This window comes from Ambystoma mexicanum, chromosome 1q (assembly GCF_040938575.1).
Source record: "Ambystoma mexicanum isolate Mex_15411 chromosome 1q, UKY_AmexF1_1, whole genome shotgun sequence".
Classification (NCBI taxonomy): domain Eukaryota; kingdom Metazoa; phylum Chordata; class Amphibia; order Caudata; family Ambystomatidae; genus Ambystoma; species Ambystoma mexicanum.
In genome coordinates, this window is record NC_090922.1 from 1041087080 (window position 1) to 1041111447 (window position 24368).

Sequence of the window (24368 nt, forward strand, 5' to 3'; positions counted from 1 at the left end):
GTTATTCTACTGGCAATAGGTAGCCAGTGCAGAGCCCTCCTGGCCTGAGAGATATGATCTCTTCTGCGTACGCCCTCCACAGCCCGTACCACATTATTTTGCACTATCTGTAACCAGACGATTTCTCTAGTGCCAATACCTTGCAGAAGGCTAGAGCAATAGTTGTGTTTTGCATCAATTATAGCCCGGGCAATAGTGGCACAATTGATGCGATTAAGGAATGGCCTCAACTGAGCAAAAAGTTTGAGATAGTACGAGGAAGAAGAGACAAGGCTAGTCACATGTGCTTTCATGTTTAGTTCTTGTTCCAGGATTATTCCCAGAGTCTTCACTTTGGGAAGTGTGGATATAGCGCAACCTGCTATAAAGTCGAGACTCAACTTTCTCAACTGAGCTGCTGTACCAGTTATCTTCAGCACAGTTTTTGCATCATTTAGGGCTAAACTGTTATACGCCACGCAAGTCTGTATGAGAGAATAGACTGAGTTGATGGTTTCAGTGACTCTGGTGTAATCACAGAAAGGGGTAAAAGACATTGGATGTCAACAGCGTAATTTGTATAAATCACAACATTAGCATCAAGCAGTTCGAATAGAGGCTTGGTGACGATATTGTACAATTTGGGTGACAGGCAGGAACACTGAAGGACTCTGCATGTCATCACAAAGTCATCAGCCTTGGCGTCACTATGAAATACCCTAGTTGAGCGGTCTGCCAGAAAAGATTTGACCCAGTTGGCCACTGCTGTAGAAAAAGAGGCAGAATGTAATACTCTAGAAACCAGCATAGCATGGTCAACCAGGACAAAGGTAGCATAAGGAGAGCTGTACCCCCCTTCTCAAAGACTTTGGGAATGTTAGCCTTTTGGTCAAGTAAGGCAAATTCTGTGCTATGCGCACTCAGAACCCCAATTGTCGCTGTCCCAGGATGCAATATTTAGACAGAAAGTACTTGAATATAGGAAGCCTATCCAGCATCTTAAGTAGGAATGGGACGTGGGTAATAGGCCTATTACTCGAAGGGGGCATTGGGATCAAGAGATGGGTTTTTGAGTAATGGTGAAATCCACGACTGCTTAATGCAAGGCGGCACAAGGCCTTCACTAAAAGATGTATTGATACATTTAGAAGTAAGCTGGACAGCACATGTCTTTATAACCATTGCAGGACATACATCCCCCTTGGAATGGGTTGGCTTCAATTGCTGTAAGTCAGAGACCTCGAGTTCTGTAGCCAGTCTAAACTCAAACGCAGGGCTGGTGATCTCAGGTCTAGAAAGTTCTAAATTTACCCTATACCTATCTAGTATGGCACGTTTGGTCACAATACCTTCTTGAAATGTCTTGATCTTATTTACCATGGCATCCTGATTGGACATACACCAGGCTTTATCTTTATTGACCAAAGGAGCAGATGGACATGGGTCCTCTAGCTCTTTAAGAATCTTAAAGAGTTCCTTAGAGTCAGAGATAGTATTTTCATTCCTCTGGTCATAGGAATTTTATTACCCGGATAATGGAAGCTTTATGGGCCTTAGCTGCAATATTATATTTAGTCTTAGTTACCTCAGAGTTATTTTTTCTCCACAACTCAAAGGCTTTGCGTTTAACAAGGTTAAGTTCTTGAATTTCAAATTAATACCATACCTTAGTATTCGTTTTCCTGACTAGCCGAGTTTATTCTGGGTCCACTATGTTAACTGCATTAGACAGCATATTTTGGTATGCCTCTGTGCGTTCACCAGCTGAAGCATAGTTGGCCAGATTATTCAGTGTTGCTTCTAAGTGGGGTGCCATGGATGCAATAGAAAGCCTATGTATATTTCTTGATGTAATGACAATAGTATCGGGTTTATGTGTGTTTGTACTGTGACAGGCATACAAGATTAAAATGAATCAAAGCATGGTCTGGCCAAGGCCAAGAAAGCAGTTCCTGTTAATGATGGTATTATTGCTTGTAACACAATCAAGCGTTCTGCCTTTAATATAAGTTGCAGCAGTGGCATGGTGAATAAAAACCATGTCAGTCAAAGTGGACTCAATAGTCGCTACCATAGAGCCAGAACTATGAAAAAGATTGAAGTCTCCCAGTATGACAACTTTATACAATGGCCTGAGCAGAGGAGTAATTTAAGAGAAAATTCTGGTATTGTAGATGGCGTACGATAAATGAGAATTAAGTTAATGGTGGCATTATGATCAGATAACACCTTTGCATGCAGAATATCGCAGCCCAAAGGGTTTGCGATATCCACTTCATTTATCTCCAAGGAGGCATCACAAATCATAGCAACTCCTCCTCCACGGCCTGTTTGGCGATCTGCTGTAAGAATCTTATAACTTGGAGGAACTGCCAGGGAGAGCACAGGGCCAGCAGACTCAGTTAGCCAAGTTTCTGTTACAGCAAAAATACCAATTTGCTTAGTTAGTCAGTAGTCCAAAATCTCAGTGGCATGTTTAATTAAGGAACAGGTGTTTAATAACAAGCAGCTGAGGGTCCAAACCGGCCGCGAATATCAGAAAGTCCATCTTGAGTATCGACTAGTGTGCAAAGATTCATATTTGGTGCACACATCGCTTTAGTTCCAATAATATCTAGAACAGAAGTCACCAAAGTGCAAAAAACGGTGTGAATAGTTGTATTATACAAACAGACGCCTCCCTATCATACATACTATTTGGTGACTGAATCTGTGGCTGTGGGGATATGGTACCAACGTTTAGATTTAACATGTCCAACATATCTTCCCTGTTGAACATTTCCAAATCTTCCTGTGGTGTAATATACGGGAGGGTAGAAAAATGTCCTTCATTAGCTAGCTCAGAAGAGATGGAATTACCAGAGGCACAACTAGGATCAGTGTTTAAAACAATGTTTGAAACAGCGCACTGCGATGTAATATGGTTATCTGTATTTACATAATTGCAAGGCAAGGAGACATTAGTTTGGTCCAACTGGAGTCCTGCACCACATTGGCGCATCGTTTAGAGGAAACAACAGGGTCATTAACAATCTGGCTTTGCAAAGTTGGCCGAGAAGTAACGGCCAAAATTAAATCTGCATCATCCCTTTTTTTTAACAAAAGCTGAGAGCTATTCACACATGGAGTCGATACACACAAGTTCTAGGTCCATGGGACAATATAGCTCCAAAATCGAAGCAGACCTGCTGGCTCTCTGAATGGAATCTATACATGAGGGTGACATAAGGAGCATTGGTCGGAGGAAGCAAGTGTGTAACAGAGATCAATGATGTATCAAATAACAAGGTGCGTAACAGTGCTCGCTCAGAGTTGTCCGCTGCACCCATAGTGAACCGGATGCAAACGTGCCTGAATGTAAAAATATATACCTAAGGCACTGCTGGGAGACGTAGTACAGCTAATTAGGCAGTGAGACATTCCGCAAAGAGACCTTCCTGAAAAGTGCTTTGGTGCTACACTAATCTGGAAAAAAAAAGATTTCAGTTTTCAAATTACAATGATTCCAAACAAACTAACAAGCCTAAGCCAACTAAGTGGCACAAAGTATTCAGACATGTTTTTAAAGCACGGATGTGCATGCACTCACAGTTAAACAAAAGCAACATATAGGTTAGGATTCTCAGTAAAGTCTAGAAATTCAGTAGCACCTGAGACTTTCTTGGTACATAGAGGCAAGCGAAAAAAGACATCTGAGGGCATTAATACATTCAGACCTCAAGCGATTGCCACTCTCCCGATCACCACTAACACATCAGAGTAAGCTACTTAAAGGATAAGGATTTGAGTAATAAATCCTCATTATTCGGCCATATCTATTTAACATCCTCCAGATGGGAATATTTGGTTAATGGAGATGGTGATACCTTTCAATGATATACAAACCAAAGGGTGTTCCCCTGCTGACAGTCCATGCACTAATTCATAATGAGTGAAAAACGCTGATCAGTAGAGATGAACTCAGTGGCAGGAAGTGCACCTTGTAATCTCCACCAGGAAATTACTCACCTATACTTATAGAAGTTTTAGCGTGATATTGATTTTGTTTCTCACACCCGCTAACAAAGGTTTTCCAGGCATACATGTAGGACTATAGATGGGGGCTACGATTTTGTGATAAAGGATGAAACCAATTGTGTGGCTGGCATCTATCCCTGACACTAGCCGAGCCATAAGGACCAGACTGTTGTCCAAGAGTAACGGATAACTTTCAGCTCTCAGACCCATTAGAAGCTCAGGGAAGGATGGCGGGATGAGCAGACAATCGATGGATACGTCTAGGGTTACTGGATAACATGCCTGAGTCAGCCAAAATTAGTATATTATCTCCTTCTAAAATTATGACTTTAACAAATAACACCCTCATGATCAAGGAGAAAGGGGGAAGTGTATACAGTATCCTTTAACCCCAATATTGGGTGAAGAGATACACAGCAAACACATCCACAGCTAAGGACCTTGGATCCAACCACCAATTAAAACATTGTGGAATTTTAGCACTGAGATGGGACACAAATAGGTGGAATGGACCTCACAGTGCTGGTTATTTCTGAAATATTAGTGGAGGCACCAATCCCAATCCACAAGATCATCCCAGCGAATAGATCACCAACGTGCTACACCTTTGTATATCTGAACATACAGGTAGAAATCCCAAAAGGCTTTTGCTTGGAATATCATTTTCATACCCATTTGTTTGATTGTTTACCAAACTGCAAAGAGATTGTCCTTCTGTAACCTGATTTTACATTGGGCTTGGTCTTTTGTGAAGCACGGAATTATAAATGATCATGTAAGAAACTCTGAACAGTTGATTTGCAAGAGGATCTCTTTTTGTGACCATCTCCCTCCCATGATATGGGTGGCATAAGACTCAAAGTAAAGACCTGAATTAGAACCGAAAATTGCATTTGTAGGTGTTAGATTTTTTATCATCTCTGTAGGGCAATGTAATGTAAGCTTTCTGGAAAAACAATGTGAATGGAAGCAGCAAGAGGACCTATGAGCCTGACTAAGCAGGGGAATCTGAAGTGTAGCTGATACACAAATAATTACAAACCCCAGATATTGAATCATTTGTGAAGGATGTGTTGCTTACTTGTCACAGTTTATCAGAAAATCCAGATCCCAGATGAGGTAAAATACTCTATTCAGGTTTTATTTGTCAAGTGATCAGATCCTGTGCCATACCAAGAACATTGTCTAAGTAGATCGGTGCTCTGCAACCATTGGCTCTCCATATATTTCCAACTACAACTGCCATCCGGCCTAGCCAGAATAGTCAATGGAGAGGGATCACAGTAGTTGTAGACCAAAATATCTGAACATGCGCAGGTCGCAGGCCCCTGAAGTAGATTCATAATCTGGTAGCTTTGTCTTGCAAGAAGCTTACACTTTTGCAATAATACTGCAAAACACTAGTGCGCTGAGGATTACTTGAGGTGTAAGGAAAAAAGTGGTATATACGTTGTTGCCACAAAAGGCAATAAAAATCTCTGTGTTCTCTGGCAATGGAATGGTTAGACAAGCATCCTAGAGATCCATTCAAATCAACCAGCCATCTGGCCTCAACATGTCGTGTAAGAACACAATCGTCCTCATCTTGTAATGTCTACATCCAACATATTTAGGGCCTGATTCATGGAACGTTTTCCTATGGGATTGCACCATTATAAAACACTTCCATGAATCAGGCCCTTAATGCCATAATCCTTCAGGAAGGACCAATAGACCCACCTCTTTAAAGAACATCTTGCTAATCACCGAACACTCTGCTTCTCCTCCTCTCCTCTTCTCACCTTACCCATCCATCTACCTCTGATACTTCAGCAACCTTCAGCAACTTGTTTCAGTCTGGTAGCCTTTTTCTCCAATGGATCTTGAAATTCAAGGGAGTTCCATGCCAGGGTTCCTCGCTCTGTTTTCTGGCCAGGCATCATATGGTTTCAAATATCTGGAGCAGACTATGCATCTGGGAAATTGGGTTGAAGGTAATGATCCCAAATCACAGTAAAGTCTTCCATGCATTCACACATCCTGGCAGGCACCCAATCAGTGGTTGTCACTACGTTCTACATTTGAGAGATTCTAACTAGGCACACTATGAGGGTATGGATTCACTCAGAACTTCAGAGATACTCGTCACTCTGGCTTGTTCTGGTCTAGACCTGTGCTTTCACTTGAAGTTCCAAATTTCAGACAAATCATAATCATACATGGCCATATCCATGCCTCACACAAACTGCCCATAGAAATAATGTGGGTTTCAGGACTTCACCACTGACTTTTAGTAGGGCTCGCTGGTAAATGTATCCTGTAAAACAGCCATGATGTGTTCCCGGAACTTCTTCTACAGCAACCAATCGGAACGGAGTTCGTACATCAAGATGGGCAAGGTTACTCTCCTTGGGAGAAAATATGGTACGTGGTTTAAGCGCACATCATTGATTGCACCCCTGGAAATTTCTAGGGATAGAAAGGATCAAAGGTAACAGTGAAAGCACAGTTAAATAACGGAGAAAAATTAGAAATCAATTCCAGTATGCCACTTCAGCATAAGACGTTCTGTATCACAATAGGGCTATCAGAGTAAAGAAGGTTCCAAATGTGGGCCATGGGTTATTTCTAGCACTGGTTGTTAAGTAAGCATGAATCTCCCTTTTTTAATGATACATTGATACTCTTACCACAGAGTATGTAACATATCTTTAGAATATGTAAATATTAGTAGACATACATTTCAGCTATTATTGCTTATCGAGGGCAATGTCATTCCCACTTAGCATTAACATTAAGCTTCACACCGCTTCCCTTCCCACCTAATCTTCCCAGTCTAGTTAACCTTTTCAAGTGTATCAAGAATATCCTCCTCCTCAGGGGAAACACTTGTCTAAGCACTGAGACTGTGTTTTTATTTGTGTTTATGAGGATGCATTCAAAAAGACTGTATGGTCTCTATGTAATACTCTTGCCATCAAATTCCCCTAGTAGTGGTGATGGCATCATCCGGAAGGTCTTTCCCAAGAGTAATGCAGGAATATGCAGAGATAACAGAGAGGTCTTTGCTAAAAAAGGGGGGGGTCCATTTCTTATCCATGGTCAGGATCTGGGTTACTGTGAAGGTGTCATTGCATTCACACTGGTGTTCACCAGTCTCATATCCACCTAAACCATGGGTCTGCAACATTTTGCCCTCCACATGTTTGGGACTACATCTCTCGTTAGCCCTAGCCTGCTCAATCAATGGTGAGAGATTATGTAAGTGGAAGCTTACAATATCTGAGGAGCTGCAGGTTCCAGACGACGCCTAACCTAAACAATGTACATGCCTGAGACCTCTGGACACAGTTCTTCAGGTGGAAGAGGGTAAAGACTCTCAGATAGTGGTCTAGGTCAGGAAATCCAAAACCCATTTTGGATACAACTTTTGCATACAACTTCTACAAGCATCACATAAACAAATGGTAATTCTCTCTTCAGAATATTTACAGACAGATTGGAAAATATAAAAAAACATAATTGACATGCTCAATTTAATTATATTGATCGTACCCAAAAGACTGAGGTTTATGCATACAATTCTGTGGAGGGCTTCCTTGAATTCTTGCCTGAATTTCTGGGAGTTAACCACTTTGAGTTCCCTAATAAAGTGGACAGTTTTACAGCCAGCTATTTAACATTATCACCAGCCCATGAAAGTCCCTATCTATCAAATATTTGAAATACATTTTATTCTGCAGTTAGGAGAGGCCACAGTATTTTTAACATATAATTTGAATCCTGAGATGTTGCTATAATTATAATTGTATTATAATCGTTTTCGTATAACGCGCTTCATACCAGAGAGATTTCTAAGCGCAGACCCGGGATTCAAACCAGTGTTGCTCTGTATCGTTTTGCTTCCAAGACGAGTGTGTTGCCCCTGAGCTATCTCCCCTGGATCCTCTATATCATTCCATCAAGGTCCTACACTTTCTGTTGACATGGAGTATGCCTACAACATCTTGGTCAGAGCAAATAGCAGCCACCAGAGGCTCCTAGCCTAATTTAAACAGGATTGGAGATATTGGGGGCAGCCCTGTAGTGCCACTACCTTCACCTTGGTATTAGAATAATGTTCCATGATTAAGGTAACAAAATCAGATGGAACATTATGTTTTAATATTACTCTTGGAAAGAATGACCAGTTGAATGTCTCAAATGCCTTATCACCATCACTGAGACACGTTTTACCAGCCTCTAAATTATGACACGTCAAGATTTTTAAATCTGCACTCAGCTAATACGTAGGCTCATAATTGGCACATTTATTGAAATAGTGTTCACGTTTGGTTAGCAGGGTTATACATTCTATATCCATTGGACGAAGTTTGTCCCCCTTAAATGAAATAAGATTATATAGATTACATAGAGTCCAGAAGAAACACAAGTTCTCCTGACTATTCAGTGTACAGTTCGGACGGAAAACTGAATGTCAGGTGCTTTTTGCAGGTTCAATAGCTTATCTGCACAATTATCTCTTCAGCATATATCAGGCTACTAGTGCTTTACAGTCCACCTCATTCATCGGAACTTTAGGTAGGAAGTCATCAATCAAGTCCTCGCCAGGTTTGCTTTTATTGGAGTGGAGCGGGACAAGGCAGATTGATGTTTTTGTTGTTCACATGAATTGTACCTAATGCATCTTTAATCTATACTGGACACCTGCAGAATCTCGATTCTATATCCCCAGAGCCTGCTTGCCTTTTCACTTTTTTTTAAGGACATCTGATCTTTTCAGACTATTGCAAAAAAGCTCTGTGAATATATAGTTAGTTCTGGACATCTATACATTTCATCAAATCTAATAGATGTTCTTACCAATTAAACTACCTCAGAGCTAAAGGTCCCAAATGGAAATGAGGGAATCTCCAGGGCCCCCTTGTGATGCAGGTCGGGCATTAACTTTGTTCCAATAAGGAAGAAGGCAAGCAAGTATGTATGCTAGCCCAGGTAAATTGCCTTTTCTGGGCTTACCCTGCCTTAGATGGGGTCATAGCTTAGGGTCTTAAGAGCAACACTGCCTCCACCTGGTGCCACTTTGCCTGCACTGACCAAAGGAACCTCAATAATCACCCTTATGTAGCACTAGCGCTAATAGGACAGACAAACCTTTAGTCATGGAGATGGGATGTATTCAGATGACAATGCCTAGCTGATGGGTGTCATCCCCATAGCGAGAGTAAGAGAGCAAGAGCGAGAGAGAGACATGGAGTGAGAGAGACAGAGAAGTACACAAGTGGTCCAAGACAACACTCACTTATTAAAGAAGAAAACTTAGATATTTTCTAGAAGTGAGAATATCCCTACAGTTATGAGGCATTCTGCCCTTTGACACATTGAGGTGCCTACCGCAATGTCTTTGGTTGTCAGTTGTGGCGAATCAGAAGAAGGAGTCAGATTCAAGGATGGCATTTCAAGGGTGTTTATTAAACACCCATCCATCCCTGTTGCTAATAGGAATTTCCCCTACCTACACTACACTAAGGGTCAAAATCAAAAGTAGTCCTCAGTCCAAACCTAATAACTATCTGCCCTACCACTGTGGAAAACAACATACAAATATAAGCCAAAGCCTGATTCAGCAGTCTCTGTGGCCCTCACGTTCCAATGAAAGGAGTCATTCCTCCATTCTCTCCTGGCCTCAGCATAGTTTTCCCAGTCCCAGACCAACCACAACTGCAGCGTGGTCACGCTACCCGGAACAACCGTCCTTCAGTCCCTGTCTCTTGAATGGCTGTCTCGCCTTTGTCAGTGCTGGCCTTCTGCCATCTCTGACTTCTATCTGCGTGTCTCCATGCTACCGCTGGCTCTGCGGTCTAGCGCAGCACCCCTCCAGGACGTCTGTACATCAGAAGCTTGCGTAGAATTCTTCCTTCTCCATTCAAGGTTCCTCGTCCCTTTATTCTCACTGCCGTACTTCAGGTGGCGTGGTGCTTTTCCTCAGCTGCTGAGTTCAAGGAAATTGGGTTACCTTGAGCCAGTGATGTAAAAGCAATGTCAGTTTTTGCTGGAAGCAAAACAGAAGTAACATCAGTCTCTTTCCATACCCATATTTGCGGACAGCGTCTTCTTCATAGGAAGTTCCTTGTAGAAATGGGAGTTCTTGTCCCCAAGGTGAGTCACTCCCAGTGAGGTCCCACTTTCCCTGACCCCTAGGGAGGGTCTTGCTTAGCATGCTCACCTCCATAGCTTTAAAGGGTGCAGCTATCCCTTGAGAAGAAGGGATTAATTGTCCATATTCATCACATATTGTAGCCTCTTGATTTATTCATAGCAGACCCCAGAGTGACGTTCACATCTAACACCATGACCAGTAAGTCATATGACATATCTAAGAGTTGTTCCCCATTACTAGCTTCAGGATGATTTAAAATGTCTTCTCCAACACTTAATAGACAACATTAAGACCCCTCTGTTTTTGTTAGAAACATACTGGGTACCTGCATGGAACAGCCCTCTGATTGTGTGTTTGAAATCATTAAGTAGTATGTGAGCTTCCAGACCAATCGTAATATGTCTGCTATTTCTGTTTGGAATTGTGAATACCTTCTGCCCTTTTCTTGGCCCCTTAGAGCCATCATATCCAAAGCGGGGAATCTGATCAAACTCATTATGAGCAGCAGGCTACCTAGTGCCAATAAACAATGGCCATGGGTGACCACAGTGTGCATCAGTGTTATTCATTGTGGTTGCATAACACAAGATGATCAGGCCTCCAAAGGCACTGGTTACATGGGAACAAATAGTACACAACACCAGTCACATAAGTAGCAAAAGGCACAGTGACCCATGGTGGTAAAGGTTAGTATGCGCATAAGTAAGGGGTAAGTGCGATGCACCCTTGTTTTGAATATACATTTTAGATCCTTCTTTTAAACATCATCAATTTTGAAATTAAAGGGTCTGATTCAAGATGTCACATAGCCCATTACCTTTGTAGTATTGCAGTATTGTTTCTAAGTGTGTGTGTGTGTACCTGTGTGTCTTTGTGTATGTGTGCGTGGTGTGTTTGTGTTGTAACATAAATGTGGTCTAGCTGCTTGAAAATAGATGTGGTCGTAATCCAATGTCTTCTTTCCTTTGTTTAACAGCTTGAAAGTAACGGGTTAAATGTAATCAGTCAACAATGTTTGGCTGAAACTGTGGACATTGACAGCACTGTCGGAAATGATACATTTTTCGTGGTCACGTGGGAGGTCAGCACTCCAGCCATAGAAGTGGTTGATCCTAGGGGACATAAATACTCTAACAAAGAATTTGCACTGGACACCACATCCAAAACAGCTCGTCTCAGCATCACAGGCACTGCTCAGGTGGGTATCAATACTAACTATATACACGAGAAAAAGAGAAACACAATTGTCTAAAGTGGTCAATCTTAGTTAAAGATTATGTTGCATTTCCTACCTTTGATAACATCTCAGCCTGCCATCATGTTGCCTTGGGGGCACTCTCTTAATAGTTATGAAATCCGGCTTTCGAACGGGATGTAGTAAAATGTTGTTTATGGGATAATGAGTATCAACAGGGTGGTTCTATTATGGGCTAAATGTGCTTACCTCAGACAGGAGTCCGAGCTTGTGAGATTCTAGTAAGTCCTAATGTGCATAAAGTATACCGGACTGTGGACGCTCGTGAGCTCACGTCCAAAATAGTTCCCTGAGCTTTAGCTCCACACGAGATGAAGGGAGAGGGGGGCTATGCAGCATGAGTCCATAACGTAAGTACTATCGGTTTGGTGAAACCCTCAGGATCACATTGATCTGGATTTGGAGCTCTGAGCAGAAATGTTAGCATCCGGGGTAGTGGGTGAGCACCAGAGGCCCAGTCATCATTCCAACCTGTTTCTGTGCCAGACCTGGATTTGCGGGTGTCGGCTTCCCTGTGTCTGTAGGTCCCTGGCTCCCGGAAGCATTGGAATCCCGCTGCCGACATGAGGAGTTGAGCCCGCACTTTATACTGAAGGGGCTGGTGATGGCCTGAGTGGTGCCAGCAGGAACGGCCTCTGCTCTGGGTTTTATCCTGATTTCAGCACTCTATGCCCTAACCTGGCGTTCCTGCTGTTGGGGTAGCCAGCACACCTGGAGATGTTGCCTCCCTGCCGAACCTGATGTTTCAATGTGCGCTGACTGTCATGGATCCCCCCTCCCCAGAATCCTTGGGGCTCAGGACCCGTTACTTCTATCTGTAGGACTGGTTGTGCGACATGGTTTACTGTTCTCCTATGACCTGTCTACACTTTCTTCATCCCTAGCAGTGACATTACGCTATGCTATCTATCTAATGTTACAGTAAACTTCTGCTCTGCTGTCTGGTGGCTGTTTTTACCCTTGCGCCGTAGCCTGGAATGCCATAGCCTGGAATTGGCCATGGGCACTGCATCTGTCCCCACCAGAGAAATGCTTTTCACATAGCCATGGGTAAGAAGCAGCAATCTGGGCTGCCTTTCTCTAATAAAGACCTCCAGGCTGCCTCTGGGCTGAGAATTTCCACTCCCACAATGGCTGTGGCCACTGTGACAGTGTGGATGAACCCGGAGTCCTTATTCTCAGAAACTGGCCAACTGAGAGACCAATCTGTGGTATCCATTATCTTAGCACGAAGGAAAACAGGGTTTGAATCAGTTAAAAACAAATTAGATAATCTGGTCTTTAAATTCAATAGAATGCAGCAGTGGATCGAGACGGAGAGTGGGCATATATCCAAAGTGGACCACAGAGTGGTGGTGGTGGAGGATACCAGCTGTGAAGTAAGTGAGATCTTAAATTCACTACAGCAAGAGGTGAAGGTAATCTGTGATAACAATTATGACTTGGAGGTGAGATCTAGAAGGAATAATGTAAGGATGATTGGTGTCCCTGAGTCTGTTCAAGCAAATAATATGGAACTGTTCATGGAGTTCATCAAGAAAGTTCTATCTGATCCCCCACTCTCAGCTAATCATATAGCTGGTTGGATTCCTAATCTGGAGCAAAATCCCCACCCAGTGATAGTCAGGCTGCTAAACTACAAGGATCTGGATGTTATCCTGTGATGTTCCTGTGAATTGGGTGACCTACACTATCAAGAATCTAGGATCTCTTTTTATCCTGATTTTAGTTCATTGGTCCAGAAAGCTTACCTATCATTTGTGTCTGTGAAGACTAAATTACATGAATTGCAGGCTTACAATATGCAATGTTGTACCCTTCTAAGCTGACATCATCCATGGTAATAAGACCAACATTTTCAGTGAACAGGCTGAGGCACATTCTTTCCTGGTTAGCGGAGTAACCAGTGTTACATGTTGCTTGGAACGTGCTAAAAGAGTATGCTGCGAGAATACTTCGCTGTTGTGATTGACAATGTTCTGCATTCAGAAAGAAATTGTTCTCTTAGGCCTGTTTAAAAATGTAACACCTTAGCTCATTTATGGTTGATATTATATATGTTTAGAGCCCACTCTCCACCTCTCAGGGTGCGGTCAATAAGAGCAGTGACAGTCCCCTGGGTGGTTTCCCACAGTTTAAAGTTTGGGTTTGTTACCAGAAGTGGGTGGGGTTTTTCACTGTGGGTTGCGGTTTGGCAGTGTGGGTTGGTGAGGACATTGAGATGTTTTTGGGCTTTATTTTAAAGCTTCAAATTGATATAATCACGGTATAGGATTATTTTGCGCATGTTGTCTTTTACTTGCATCCATTACTTTTATTAAAGGCCATAACGCTTCACTCCTAGATGTCTGCACAATATTGAGCTGGAAGTTCAGGGGCCTCAAAAACCCATAAAAGCTTATTGTGAAAGGCTTGATGCGAAAATGATCCTTCTTCAGGAAACCCACCTGTCTGGTATTATCAAATAAGTCTTAGTTAGGCCTTGGAGTCCCTCCAGATTTTACAGTTTCTTCTCATATTGCTTACAGGGCATTCATATCCTATTCCACAGATCTCTTAGATTTAAGGTGCTAGGACATGTGGAATGCCCCGAAAGGCCATTATATTATTGTCACTGGCACTTTAGCCCACAACAACAATCATCAACACATATGCCCCCAACGTTGATGACCCAGCATTTTCTAAACACTTGATCAATAAATGTGTCCCGTATTTACACACTCAAATCATATGGGCTGGGGACTTCAATAAAATCTTGAACAGTTCCCTAGACCGATCCAGTAATATACCCAGAGCCCTCTCTTCATATGCACAGGAAATTGGTCGGGGTATGGTAGACTTGGAGCTCATCGATTTGTGGAGGATGCTTCGTCCGACGGATAGAGAATACTCATACTTCTCTTCCGTTCATGAAATTAAATCTCGAATTGACTATATTCTGACAGGACCACAACTTTTACATAGGACTAGAGACTGTACTCTCCTCCATAGAACTTTCTTGGACCATTGGCCAACTGTGTGGAAATTAAGTCTAGATGATGGGGCAATTGTGGGACTGTGCTTTAAATCTCATGTGCTTGTGGACATTGTGTTTTAAAGTGAAATTGAGGAGGTTATCACCATGTTTTTCGAAAACCAACATTGGTTTGATTTCCTCTATGTCTATCGTCTGAGACACATTCAAGGTTTAACTCTGTGATTGTTGTATTGGGATGGAAAACATAGTCCTTCAAGCCCTTTGTAGGAGCTTGTTGGAGCTAGAGGAGAAGGTCAGACAACTTAAACTCGATTTGAACCAATTGAATATTGAAGAGTTACAGTCATTTATTAAAGTCGGATCAATTTCGTTCTGTGGCAGGCAGGGAAATTAAATTAATCTCTACCCGAGACAGGCTCACAAATATGGAGAGGAGTGGAGACTGGGTTGGAACCTTGCTCAAATGTTGCATTCTGAACATGTCTGTATTAATACGCCCGGTGTATTAAACTAAGAGGGGATATTGGTATCTGAGCCAGATACCAGAGTTAACACCTTTCACGTTTGCAATGAGAAATTATATGCAAATTGGGACACTCCAGCTCCTAACGATTTCCAAACCTATGTCAAAATTATACCAATGCGCAAGTTAGGCAGAGACTTGTTGGAACTCCATAATGCCCTAATCGCGGCCAATGATGTTATGAAGGCTATACAGGCATTTCCTTCCTCTAAGGTTTCGGGCTCAGATGATATAACCGCTGAGTTTTTCAAAAATGTTTGGTTCTAGGGTAGCTCCCCACTTACTACAGGTATGGCAGGAATCGTTACGCACAGCTTTCTCCCTCCCACAATGTAAAAAGCAGTAATGACGCTAGTTTTAAAACCTGGAAAAGATCCAACAGATTGTGCCTCATACAGGCCCATTTCACTTGCAAGGATTGGCCTACTAGTTAAACGCTCCAATCCATTTCCATTAGGTCATGGGACCAGGCAGGGTGCCCCTTGTCGCCCCCCTTTTTTTTGCTATGGCAGTTGATCCTGTGACTTTTCAGCTTTGGCTCTTACAACGGGGACGGGTTCTAGCGATGGGGGGGGGAGAACTTGTTACCCTATATGCTGACAACATTATACTTTATATTATAGACCCAGACATTACTCTGCTACCGCTAATGCAAGAAATACTCAACTTTGCATTTTTTTTTTGTGTTTAGGATTACATTGGTTTGAGTCGATTCTTTTTCCTCTAACCAACAAGAGCCCTAGACCCCAGGAAAAAGGCCCCTATAGGTTGGAGAAGACATCAGTGAAATATCTTGGCATCACAATCAGCAGGGATAAGCATTATGCCTACCTAAAAACTCTCCAATGAAAAATTGAGAGATGGACCAAGCTTTCAATATATCTATCTATGGTAGGCTAGCCATTGAAAAAATGATGGTGATTCCTACATTATTTGTTGCAAAATATTCCAGTCTGGCCCAGTGCTACATTTTGTAGGCAACTGCGTTCCCTTATGGTGGGGTCTGGTTAGCACCCGAAACTAAAACAAAAACAAAGGGGTGATGGCTGGAAGGTTTAGACTGAATCTTAACCACTGGCATTGCTCGGGGCAACCCTCCAGACCATCGTTCTTCGCCTGCCAAGCCATTACAGAAGGGGAAAGACCATATGCAAATCAGGCATGGCCCCACCCCAAAAGGGGCAGTCCAGCCCGAACTGCTAGGTCACATCCCTTCTGCACGAGACCACAAGCATCCCCAAACATGTTTCGCCCTTGTTGGGGCTCATCAGTGAGGAGTAGCTTGGGTCTCTAGGCCCAACAGGCACGGGACCCACGTCTGGGCATACCCGTCCCACTCGGGGTGACAAAGCAAAAACAAAGGGGTGATGGCTGGAAGGTTTAGACTGAATCTTAACCACTGGCATTGCTCGGGACAACCCTCCAGACCATCGTTCTTCGCCTGCCAAGCCATTACAGAAGGGGAAAGACCATATGCAAATCAGGCATGGCCCCACCCCAAAAGGGGCAGTCCAGCCCGAACTGCTAGGTCACATCCCTTCTGCAGGAGACCACAAGCATCCCCAAACATGTTTCGCCCTTGTTGGGGCTCATCAGTGAGGAGTAGCTTGGGTCTCTAGGCCCAACAGGCACGGGACCCACGTCTGGGCATACCCGTCCCACTCGGGGTGACAAAGCAAAAACAAAGGGGTGTTGGCTGGAAGGTTTAGACTGAATCTTAACCACTGGCATTGCTCGGGGCAACCCTCCAGACCATCGTTCTTCGCCTGCCAAGACATTACAGAAGGGGAAAGACCATATGCAAATCAGGCATGGCCCCACCCCAAAAGCGGCAGTCCAGCCGGAACTGCTAGGTCACATCCCTTCTGCACGAGACCACAAGCATCCCCAAACATGTTTCGCCCTTGTTGGGGCTCATCAGTGAGGAGTAGCTTGGGTCTCTAGGCCCAACAGGCACGGGACCCACGTCTGGGCATACCCGTCCCACTCGGGGTGACAAAGCAAAAACAAAGGGGTGATGGCTGGAAGGTTTAGACTGAATCTTAACCACTGGCATTGCTCGGGGCAACCCTCCAGACCATCGTTCTTCGCCTGCCAAGCCATTACAGAAGAGGAAAGACCATATGCAAATCAGGCATGGCCCCACCACAAAAGGGGCAGTCCAGCCCGAACTGTTAGGTCACATCCCTTCTGCACGAGACCACAAGCATCCCCAAACATGTTTTGCCCTAGTTGGGGCTCATCAGTGAGGAGTAGCTTGGGTCTCTAGGCCCAACAGGCACGGGACCCACGTCTGGGCATACCCGTCCCATTCGGGGTGACAAAGCAAAAACAAAGGGGTGATGGCTGGAAGGTTTAGACTGAATCTTAACCACTGGCATTGCTCGGGGCAACCCTCCAAACCATCGTTCTTCACCTGCCAAGCCATTACAGAAGGGGAAAGACCATATGCAAATCAGGCATGGCCCCACCCCAAAAGGGGCAGTCCAGCCCGAACTGCTAGGTCACATCCCTTCTGCACGAGACCACAAGCATCCCCAAACATGTTTCGCCCTTGTTGGGGCTCATCAGTGAGGAGTAGCTTGGGTCTCTAGGCCCAACAGGCACGGGACCCACGTCTGGGCATACCCGTCCCACTCGGGGTGACAAAGCAAAAACAAAGGGGTGATGGCTGGAAGGTTTAGACTGAATCTTAACCACTGGCATTGCTCGGGGCAACCCTCCAGACCATCGTTCTTCGCCTGCCAAGCCATTACAGAAGGGGAAAGACCATATGCAAATCAGGCATGGCCCCACCCCAAAAGGGGCAGTCCAGCCCAAACTGCTAGGTCACATCCCTTCTGCAGGAGACCACAAGCATCCCCAAACATGTTTCGCCCTTGTTGGGGCTCATCAGTGAGGAGTAGCTTGGGTCTCTAGGCCCAACAGGCACGGGACCCACGTCTGGGAATACCCGTCCCACTCGGGGTCACAAAGCAAAAACAAAGGGGTGATGGCTGGAAGGTTTAGACTGAATCTTAACCACTGGCATTGCTCGGGGCAACCCTCCAGACCATCGTTCTTCGCCTGCCAAGCCATTACAGAAGGGGAAAGACCATATGCAAATCAGGCATGGCCCCACCACAAAAGGGGCAGTCCAGCCCGAACTGCTAGGTCACATCCCTTCTGCACGAGACCACAAGCATCCCCAAACATGTTTTGCCCTAGTTGGGGCTCATCAGTGAGGAGTAGCTTGGGTCTCTAGGCCCAACAGGCACGGGACCCACGTCTGGGCATACCCGTCCCATTCGGGGTGACAAAGCAAAAACAAAGGGGTGATGGCTGGAAGGTTTAGACTGAATCTTAACCACTGGCATTGCTCGGGGCAACCCTCCAAACCATCGTTCTTCACCTGCCAAGCCATTACAGAAGGGGAAAGACCATATGCAAATCAGGCATGGCCCCACCCCAAAAGGGGCAGTCCAGCCCGAACTGCTAGGTCACATCCCTTCTGCACGAGACCACAAGCATCCCCAAACATGTTTCGCCCTTTTTGGGGCTCATCAGTGAGGAGTAGCTTGGGTCTCGAGGCCCAACAGGCACGGGACCCACGTCTGGGCATACCCGTCCCACTCGGGGTGACAAAGCAAAAACAAAGGGGTGATGGCTGGAAGGTTTAGACTGAATCTTAACCACTGGCATTGCTCGGGGCAACCCTCCAGACCATCGTTCTTCGCCTGCCAAGCCATTACAGAAGGGGAAAGACCATATGCAAATCAGGCATGGCCCCACCCCAAAAGGGGCAGTCCAGCCCAAACTGCTAGGTCACATCCCTTCTGCAGGAGACCACAAGCATCCCCAAACATGTTTCGCCCTTGTTGGGGCTCATCAGTGAGGAGTAGCTTGGGTCTCTAGGCCCAACAGGCACGGGACCCACGTCTGGGCATACCCGTCCCACTCGGGGTCACAAAGCAAAAACAAAGGGGTGATGGCTGGAAGGTTTAGACTGAATCTTAACCACTGGCATTGCTCGGGGCAACCCTCCAGACCATCGTTCTTCGCCTGCCAAGCCATTACAGAAGGGGAAAGACCATATGCAAATCAGGCATGGCCCCACCCCAAAAGGGGCAGTCCAGCCCGAACTGCTAGGTCACATCCCTTCTGCACGAGACCACAAGCATCCCCAAACATGTTTCGCCCTTGTTGGGGCTCATCAGTGAGGAGTAGCTTGGGTCTCTAGGCCCAACAGGCACGGGACCCACGTCTGGGCATACCCGTCGCACTCGGGGTGACAAAGCAAAAACAAAGGGGTGATGGCTGGAAGGTTTAGACTGAATCTTAACCACTGGCATTGCTCGGGGCAACCCTCCAGACCATCGTTCTTCGCCTGCCAAGCCATTACAGAAGGGGAAAGACCATATGCAAATCAGGCATGGCCCCACCCCAAAAGGGGCAGTCTAGCCCGAACTGCTAGGTCACATCCCTTCTGCACGAGACCACAAGCATCCCCAAACATGTTTCGCCCTTGTTGGGGCTCATCAGTGAGGAGTAGCTTGGGTCTCTAGGCCCAACAGGCACGGGACCCACGTCTGGGCATACCCGTCCCACTCGGGGTGACAAAGCAAAAACAAAGGGGTGATGGCTGGAAGGTTTAGACTGAATCTTAACCACTGGCATTGCTCGGGGCAACCCTCCAGACCATCGTTCTTCGCCTGCCAAGCCATTACAGAAGGGGAAAGACCATATGCAAATCAGGCATGGCCCCACCCCAAAAGGGGCAGTCCAGCCCGAACTGCTAGGTCACATCCCTTCTGCACGAGACCACAAGCATCCCCAAACATGTTTCGCCCTTGTTGGGGCTCATCAGTGAGGAGTAGCTTGGGTCTCTAGGCCCAACAGGCACGGGACCCACGTCTGGGCATACCCGTCCCACTCGGGGTGACAAAGCAAAAACAAAGGGGTGATGGCTGGAAGGTTTAGACTGAATCTTAACCACTGGCATTGCTCGGGGCAACCCTCCAGACCATCGTTCTTCGCCTGCCAAGCCATTACAGAAGGGGAAAGACCATATGCAAATCAGGCATGGCCCCACCCCAAAAGGGGCAGTCCAGCCCGAACTGCTAGGTCACATCCCTTCTGCAGGAGACCACAAGCATCCCCAAACATGTTTCGCCCTTGTTGGGGCTCATCAGTGAGGAGTAGCTTGGGTCTCTAGGCCCAACAGGCACGGGACCCACGTCTGGGCATACCCGTCCCACTCGGGGTGACAAAGCAAAAACAAAGGGGTGATGGCTGGAAGGTTTAGACTGAATCTTAACCACTGGCATTGCTCGGGGCAACCCTCCGGACCATCGTTCTTCGCCTGCCAAGCCATTACAGAAGGGGAAAGACCATATGCAAATCAGGCATGGCCCCACCCCAAAAGGGGTAGTCCAGCCCGAACTGCTAGGTCACATCCCTTCTGCACGAAACCACAAGCATCCCCAAACATGTTTCGCCCTTGTTGGGGCTCATCAGTGAGGAGTAGCTTGGGTCTCTAGGCCCAACAGGCACGGGACCCACGTCTGGGCATACCCGTCCCACTCGGGGTGACAAAGCAAAAACAAAGGGGTGATGGCTGGAAGGTTTAGAATGAATCTTAACCACTGGCATTGCTCGGGGCAACCCTCCAGACCATCGTTCTTCGCCTGCCAAGCCATTACAGAAGGGGAAAGACCATATGCAAATCAGGCATGGCCCCACCCCAAAAGGGGCAGTCCAGCCCGAACTGCTAGGTCACATCCCTTCTGCAGGAGACCACAAGCATCCCCAAACATGTTTCGCCCTTGTTGGGGCTCATCAGTGAGGAGTAGCTTGGGTCTCTAGGCCCAACAGGCACGGGACCCACGTCTGGGCATACCCGTCCCACTCGGGGTGACAAAGCAAAAACAAAGGGGTGATGGCTGGAAGGTTTACACTGAATCTTAACCACTGGCATTGCTAGGGGCAACCCTCCAGACCATCGTTCTTCGCCTGCCAAGCCATTACAGAAGGCGAAAGACCATATGCAAATCAGGCATGGCCCCACCCCAAAAGCGGCAGTCCAGCCCGAACTGCTAGGTCACATACCTTCTGCACGAGACCACAAGCATCCCCAAACATGTTTCGCCCTTGTTGGGGCTCATAAGTGAGGAGTAGCTTGGGTCTCTAGGCCCAACAGGCACGGGACCCACGTCTGAGCATACCCGTCCCACTCGGGGTGACAAAGCAAAAACAAAGGGGTGATGGCTGGAAGGTTTAGACTGAATCTTAACCACTGGCATTGCTCGGGGCAACCCTCCAGACCATCGTTCTTCGCCTGCCAAGCCATTACAGAAGGGGAAAAACCATATGCAAATCAGACATGGCCCCACCCCAAAAGGGGCAGTCCAGCCCGAACTGCTAGGTCACATCCCTTCTGCACGAGACCACAAGCATCCCCAAACATGTTTCGCCCTTGTTGGGGCTCATCAGTGAGGAGTAGCTTGGGTCTCTAGGCCCAGCAGGCACGGGACCCACGTCTGGGCATACCCGTCCCACTCGGGGTGACAAAGCAAAAACAAAGGGGTGATGGCTGGAAGGTTTAGACTGAATCTTAACCACTGGCATTGCTCGGGGCAACCCTCCAGACCATCGTTCTTCGCCTGCCAAGCCATTACAGAAGGGGAAAGACCATATGCAAATCAGGCATGGCCCCACCCCAAAAGGGGCAGTCCAGCCCGAACTGCTAGGTCACATCCCTTCTGCAGGAGACCACAAGCATCCCCAAACATGTTTCGCCCTTGTTGGGGCTCATCAGTGAGGAGTAGCTTGGGTCTCTAGGCCCAACAGGCACGGGACCCACGTCTGGGCATACCCGTCCCACTCGGGGTGACAAAGCAAAAACAAAGGGGTGATGGCTGGAAGGTTTAGACTGAATCTTAACCACTGGCATTGCTCGGGGCAACCCTCCAGACCATCGTTCTTCGCCTGCCAAGCCATTACAGAAGGGGAAAGACCATATGCAAATCAGGCATGGCCCCACCCCAAAAGGGGCAGTCCAGCCCGAACTGCTAGGTCACATCCCTTCTGCACGAAACCACAAGCATCCCCAAACATGTTTCGCCCTTGTTGGGGCTCATCAGTGAGGAGTAGCTTGGGTCTCTAAGCCCAACAGGCACGGGACCCACGTCTGGGCATACCCGTCTCACTCGGGGTGACAAAGCAAAAACAAAGGGGTGATGGCTGGAAGGTTTAGACTGAATCTTAACCACTGGCATTGCTCGGGGCAACCCTCCAGACCATCGTTCTTCGCCTGCCAAGCCATTACAGAAGGGGAAAGACCATATGCAAATCAGGCATGGCCCCACCCCAAAAGGGGCAGTCCAGCCCGAACTGCTAGGTCACATCCCTTCTGCAGTAGACCACAAGCATCCCCAAACATGTTTTGCCCTTGTTGGGGCTCATCAGTGAGGAGTAGCTTGGGTCTCTAGGCCCAACAGGCACGGGACCCATGTCTGGGCATACCCGTCCCACTCGGGGTGACAAAGCAAAAACGAAGGGGTGATGGCTGGAAGGTTTAGACTGAATCTTAACCACTGGCATTGATCGGGGCAACCCTCCAGACCATCGTTCTTCGCCTGCCAAGCCATTACAGAAGGGGAAAGACCATATGCAAATCAGGCATGGCCCCACCCCAAAAGCGGCAGTCCAGCCCGAACTGCTAGGTCACATCCCTTCTGCACGAGACCACAAGCATCCCCAAACATGTTTCGCCCTTGTTGGGGCTCATCAGTGAGGAGTAGCTTGGGTCTCTAGGCCCAACAGGCACGGGACCCACGTCTGGGCATACCCGTCCCACTCGGGGTGACAAAGCAAAAACAAAGGGGTGATGGCTGGAAGGTTTAGACTGAATCTTAACCACTGGCATTGCTCGGGGCAACCCTCCAGACCATCGTTCTTCGCCTGCCAAGCCATTACAGAAGAGGAAAGACCATATGCAAATCAGGCACGGCCCCACCACAAAAGGGGCAGTCCAGCCCGAACTGCTAGGTCACATCCCTTCTGCACAAGACCACAAGCATCCCCAAACATGTTTCGCCCTTGTTGGGGCTCATCAGTGAGGAGTAGCTTGGGTCTCTAGGCCCAACAGGCACGGGAACCACGTCTGGGCATACCCGTCCCACTCGGGGTGACAAAGCAAAAACAAAGGGGTGATGGCTGGAAGGTTTAGACTGAATCTTAACCACTGGCATTGCTCGGGGCAACCCTCCAGACCATCGTTCTTCGCCTGCCAAGCCATTACAGAAGGGGAAAGACCATATGCAAATCAGGCATGGCCCCACCCCAAAAGGGGCAGTCCAGCCCGAACTGCTAGGTCACATCCCTTCTGCAGGAGACCACAAGCATCCCCAAACATGTTTCGCCCTTGTTGGGGCTCATCAGTGAGGAGTAGCTTGGGTCTCTAGGCCCAACAGGCACGGGACCCACGTCTGGGCATACCCGTCCCACTCGGGGTCACAAAGCAAAAACAAAGGGGTGATGGCTGGAAGGTTTAGACTGAATCTTAACCACTGGCATTGCTCGGGGCAACCCTCCAGACCATCGTTCTTCGCCTGCCAAGCCATTACAGAAGGGGAAAGACCATATGCAAATCAGGCATGGCCCCACCCCAAAAGGGGCAGTCCAGCCCGAACTGCTAGGTCACATCCCTTCTGCACGAGACCACAAGCATCCCCAAACATGTTTCGCCCTTGTTGGGGCTCATCAGTGAGGAGTAGCTTGGGTCTCTAGGCCCAACAGGCACGGGACCCACGTCTGGGCATACCCGTCCCACTCGGGGTGACAAAGCAAAAACAAAGGGGTGATGGCTGGAAGGTTTAGACTGAATCTTAACCACTGGCATTGCTCGGGGCAACCCTCCAGACCATCGTTCTTCGCCTGCCAAGCCATTACAGAAGGGGAAAGACCATATGCAAATCAGGCATGGCCCCACCCCAAAAGGGGCAGTCTAGCCCGAACTGCTAGGTCACATCCCTTCTGCACGAGACCACAAGCATCCCCAAACATGTTTTGCCCTTGTTGGGGCTCATCAGTGAGGAGTAGCTTGGGTCTCTAGGCCCAACAGGCACGGGACCCACGTCTGGGCATACCCGTCCCACTCGGGGTGACAAAGCAAAAACAAAGGGGTGATGGCTGGAAGGTTTAGACTGAATCTTAACCACTGGCATTGCTCGGGGCAACCCTCCAGACCATCGTTCTTCGCCTGCCAAGCCATTACAGAAGGGGAAAGACCATATGCAAATCAGTCATGGCCCCACCCCAAAAGGGGCAGTCCAGCCCAAACTGCTAGGTCACATCCCTTCTGCACGAGACCACAAGCATCCCCAAACATGTTTCGCCCTTGTTGGGGCTCATCAGTGAGGAGTAGCTTGGGTCTCTAGGCCCAACAGGCACGGGACCCACGTCTGGGCATATCCGTCCCACTCGGGGTGATAAAGCA

At 46.9% G+C, this 24368-nt stretch overlaps 1 protein-coding gene across 1 annotated transcript in view; it reads left to right on the top strand.

Moving 5' to 3' along the window:
• LOC138560069 (calcium-activated chloride channel regulator 1-like) overlaps positions 1-24368 on the top strand; it is a 620781-nt gene that overhangs the window by 510275 nt on the left and 86138 nt on the right. Inside the window, exon 10 of the mRNA XM_069642744.1 lies at positions 11112-11333. Coding sequence (XP_069498845.1) covers positions 11112-11333 — 222 coding nt within the window. The remainder of the gene's footprint in view (positions 1-11111; positions 11334-24368) is intronic.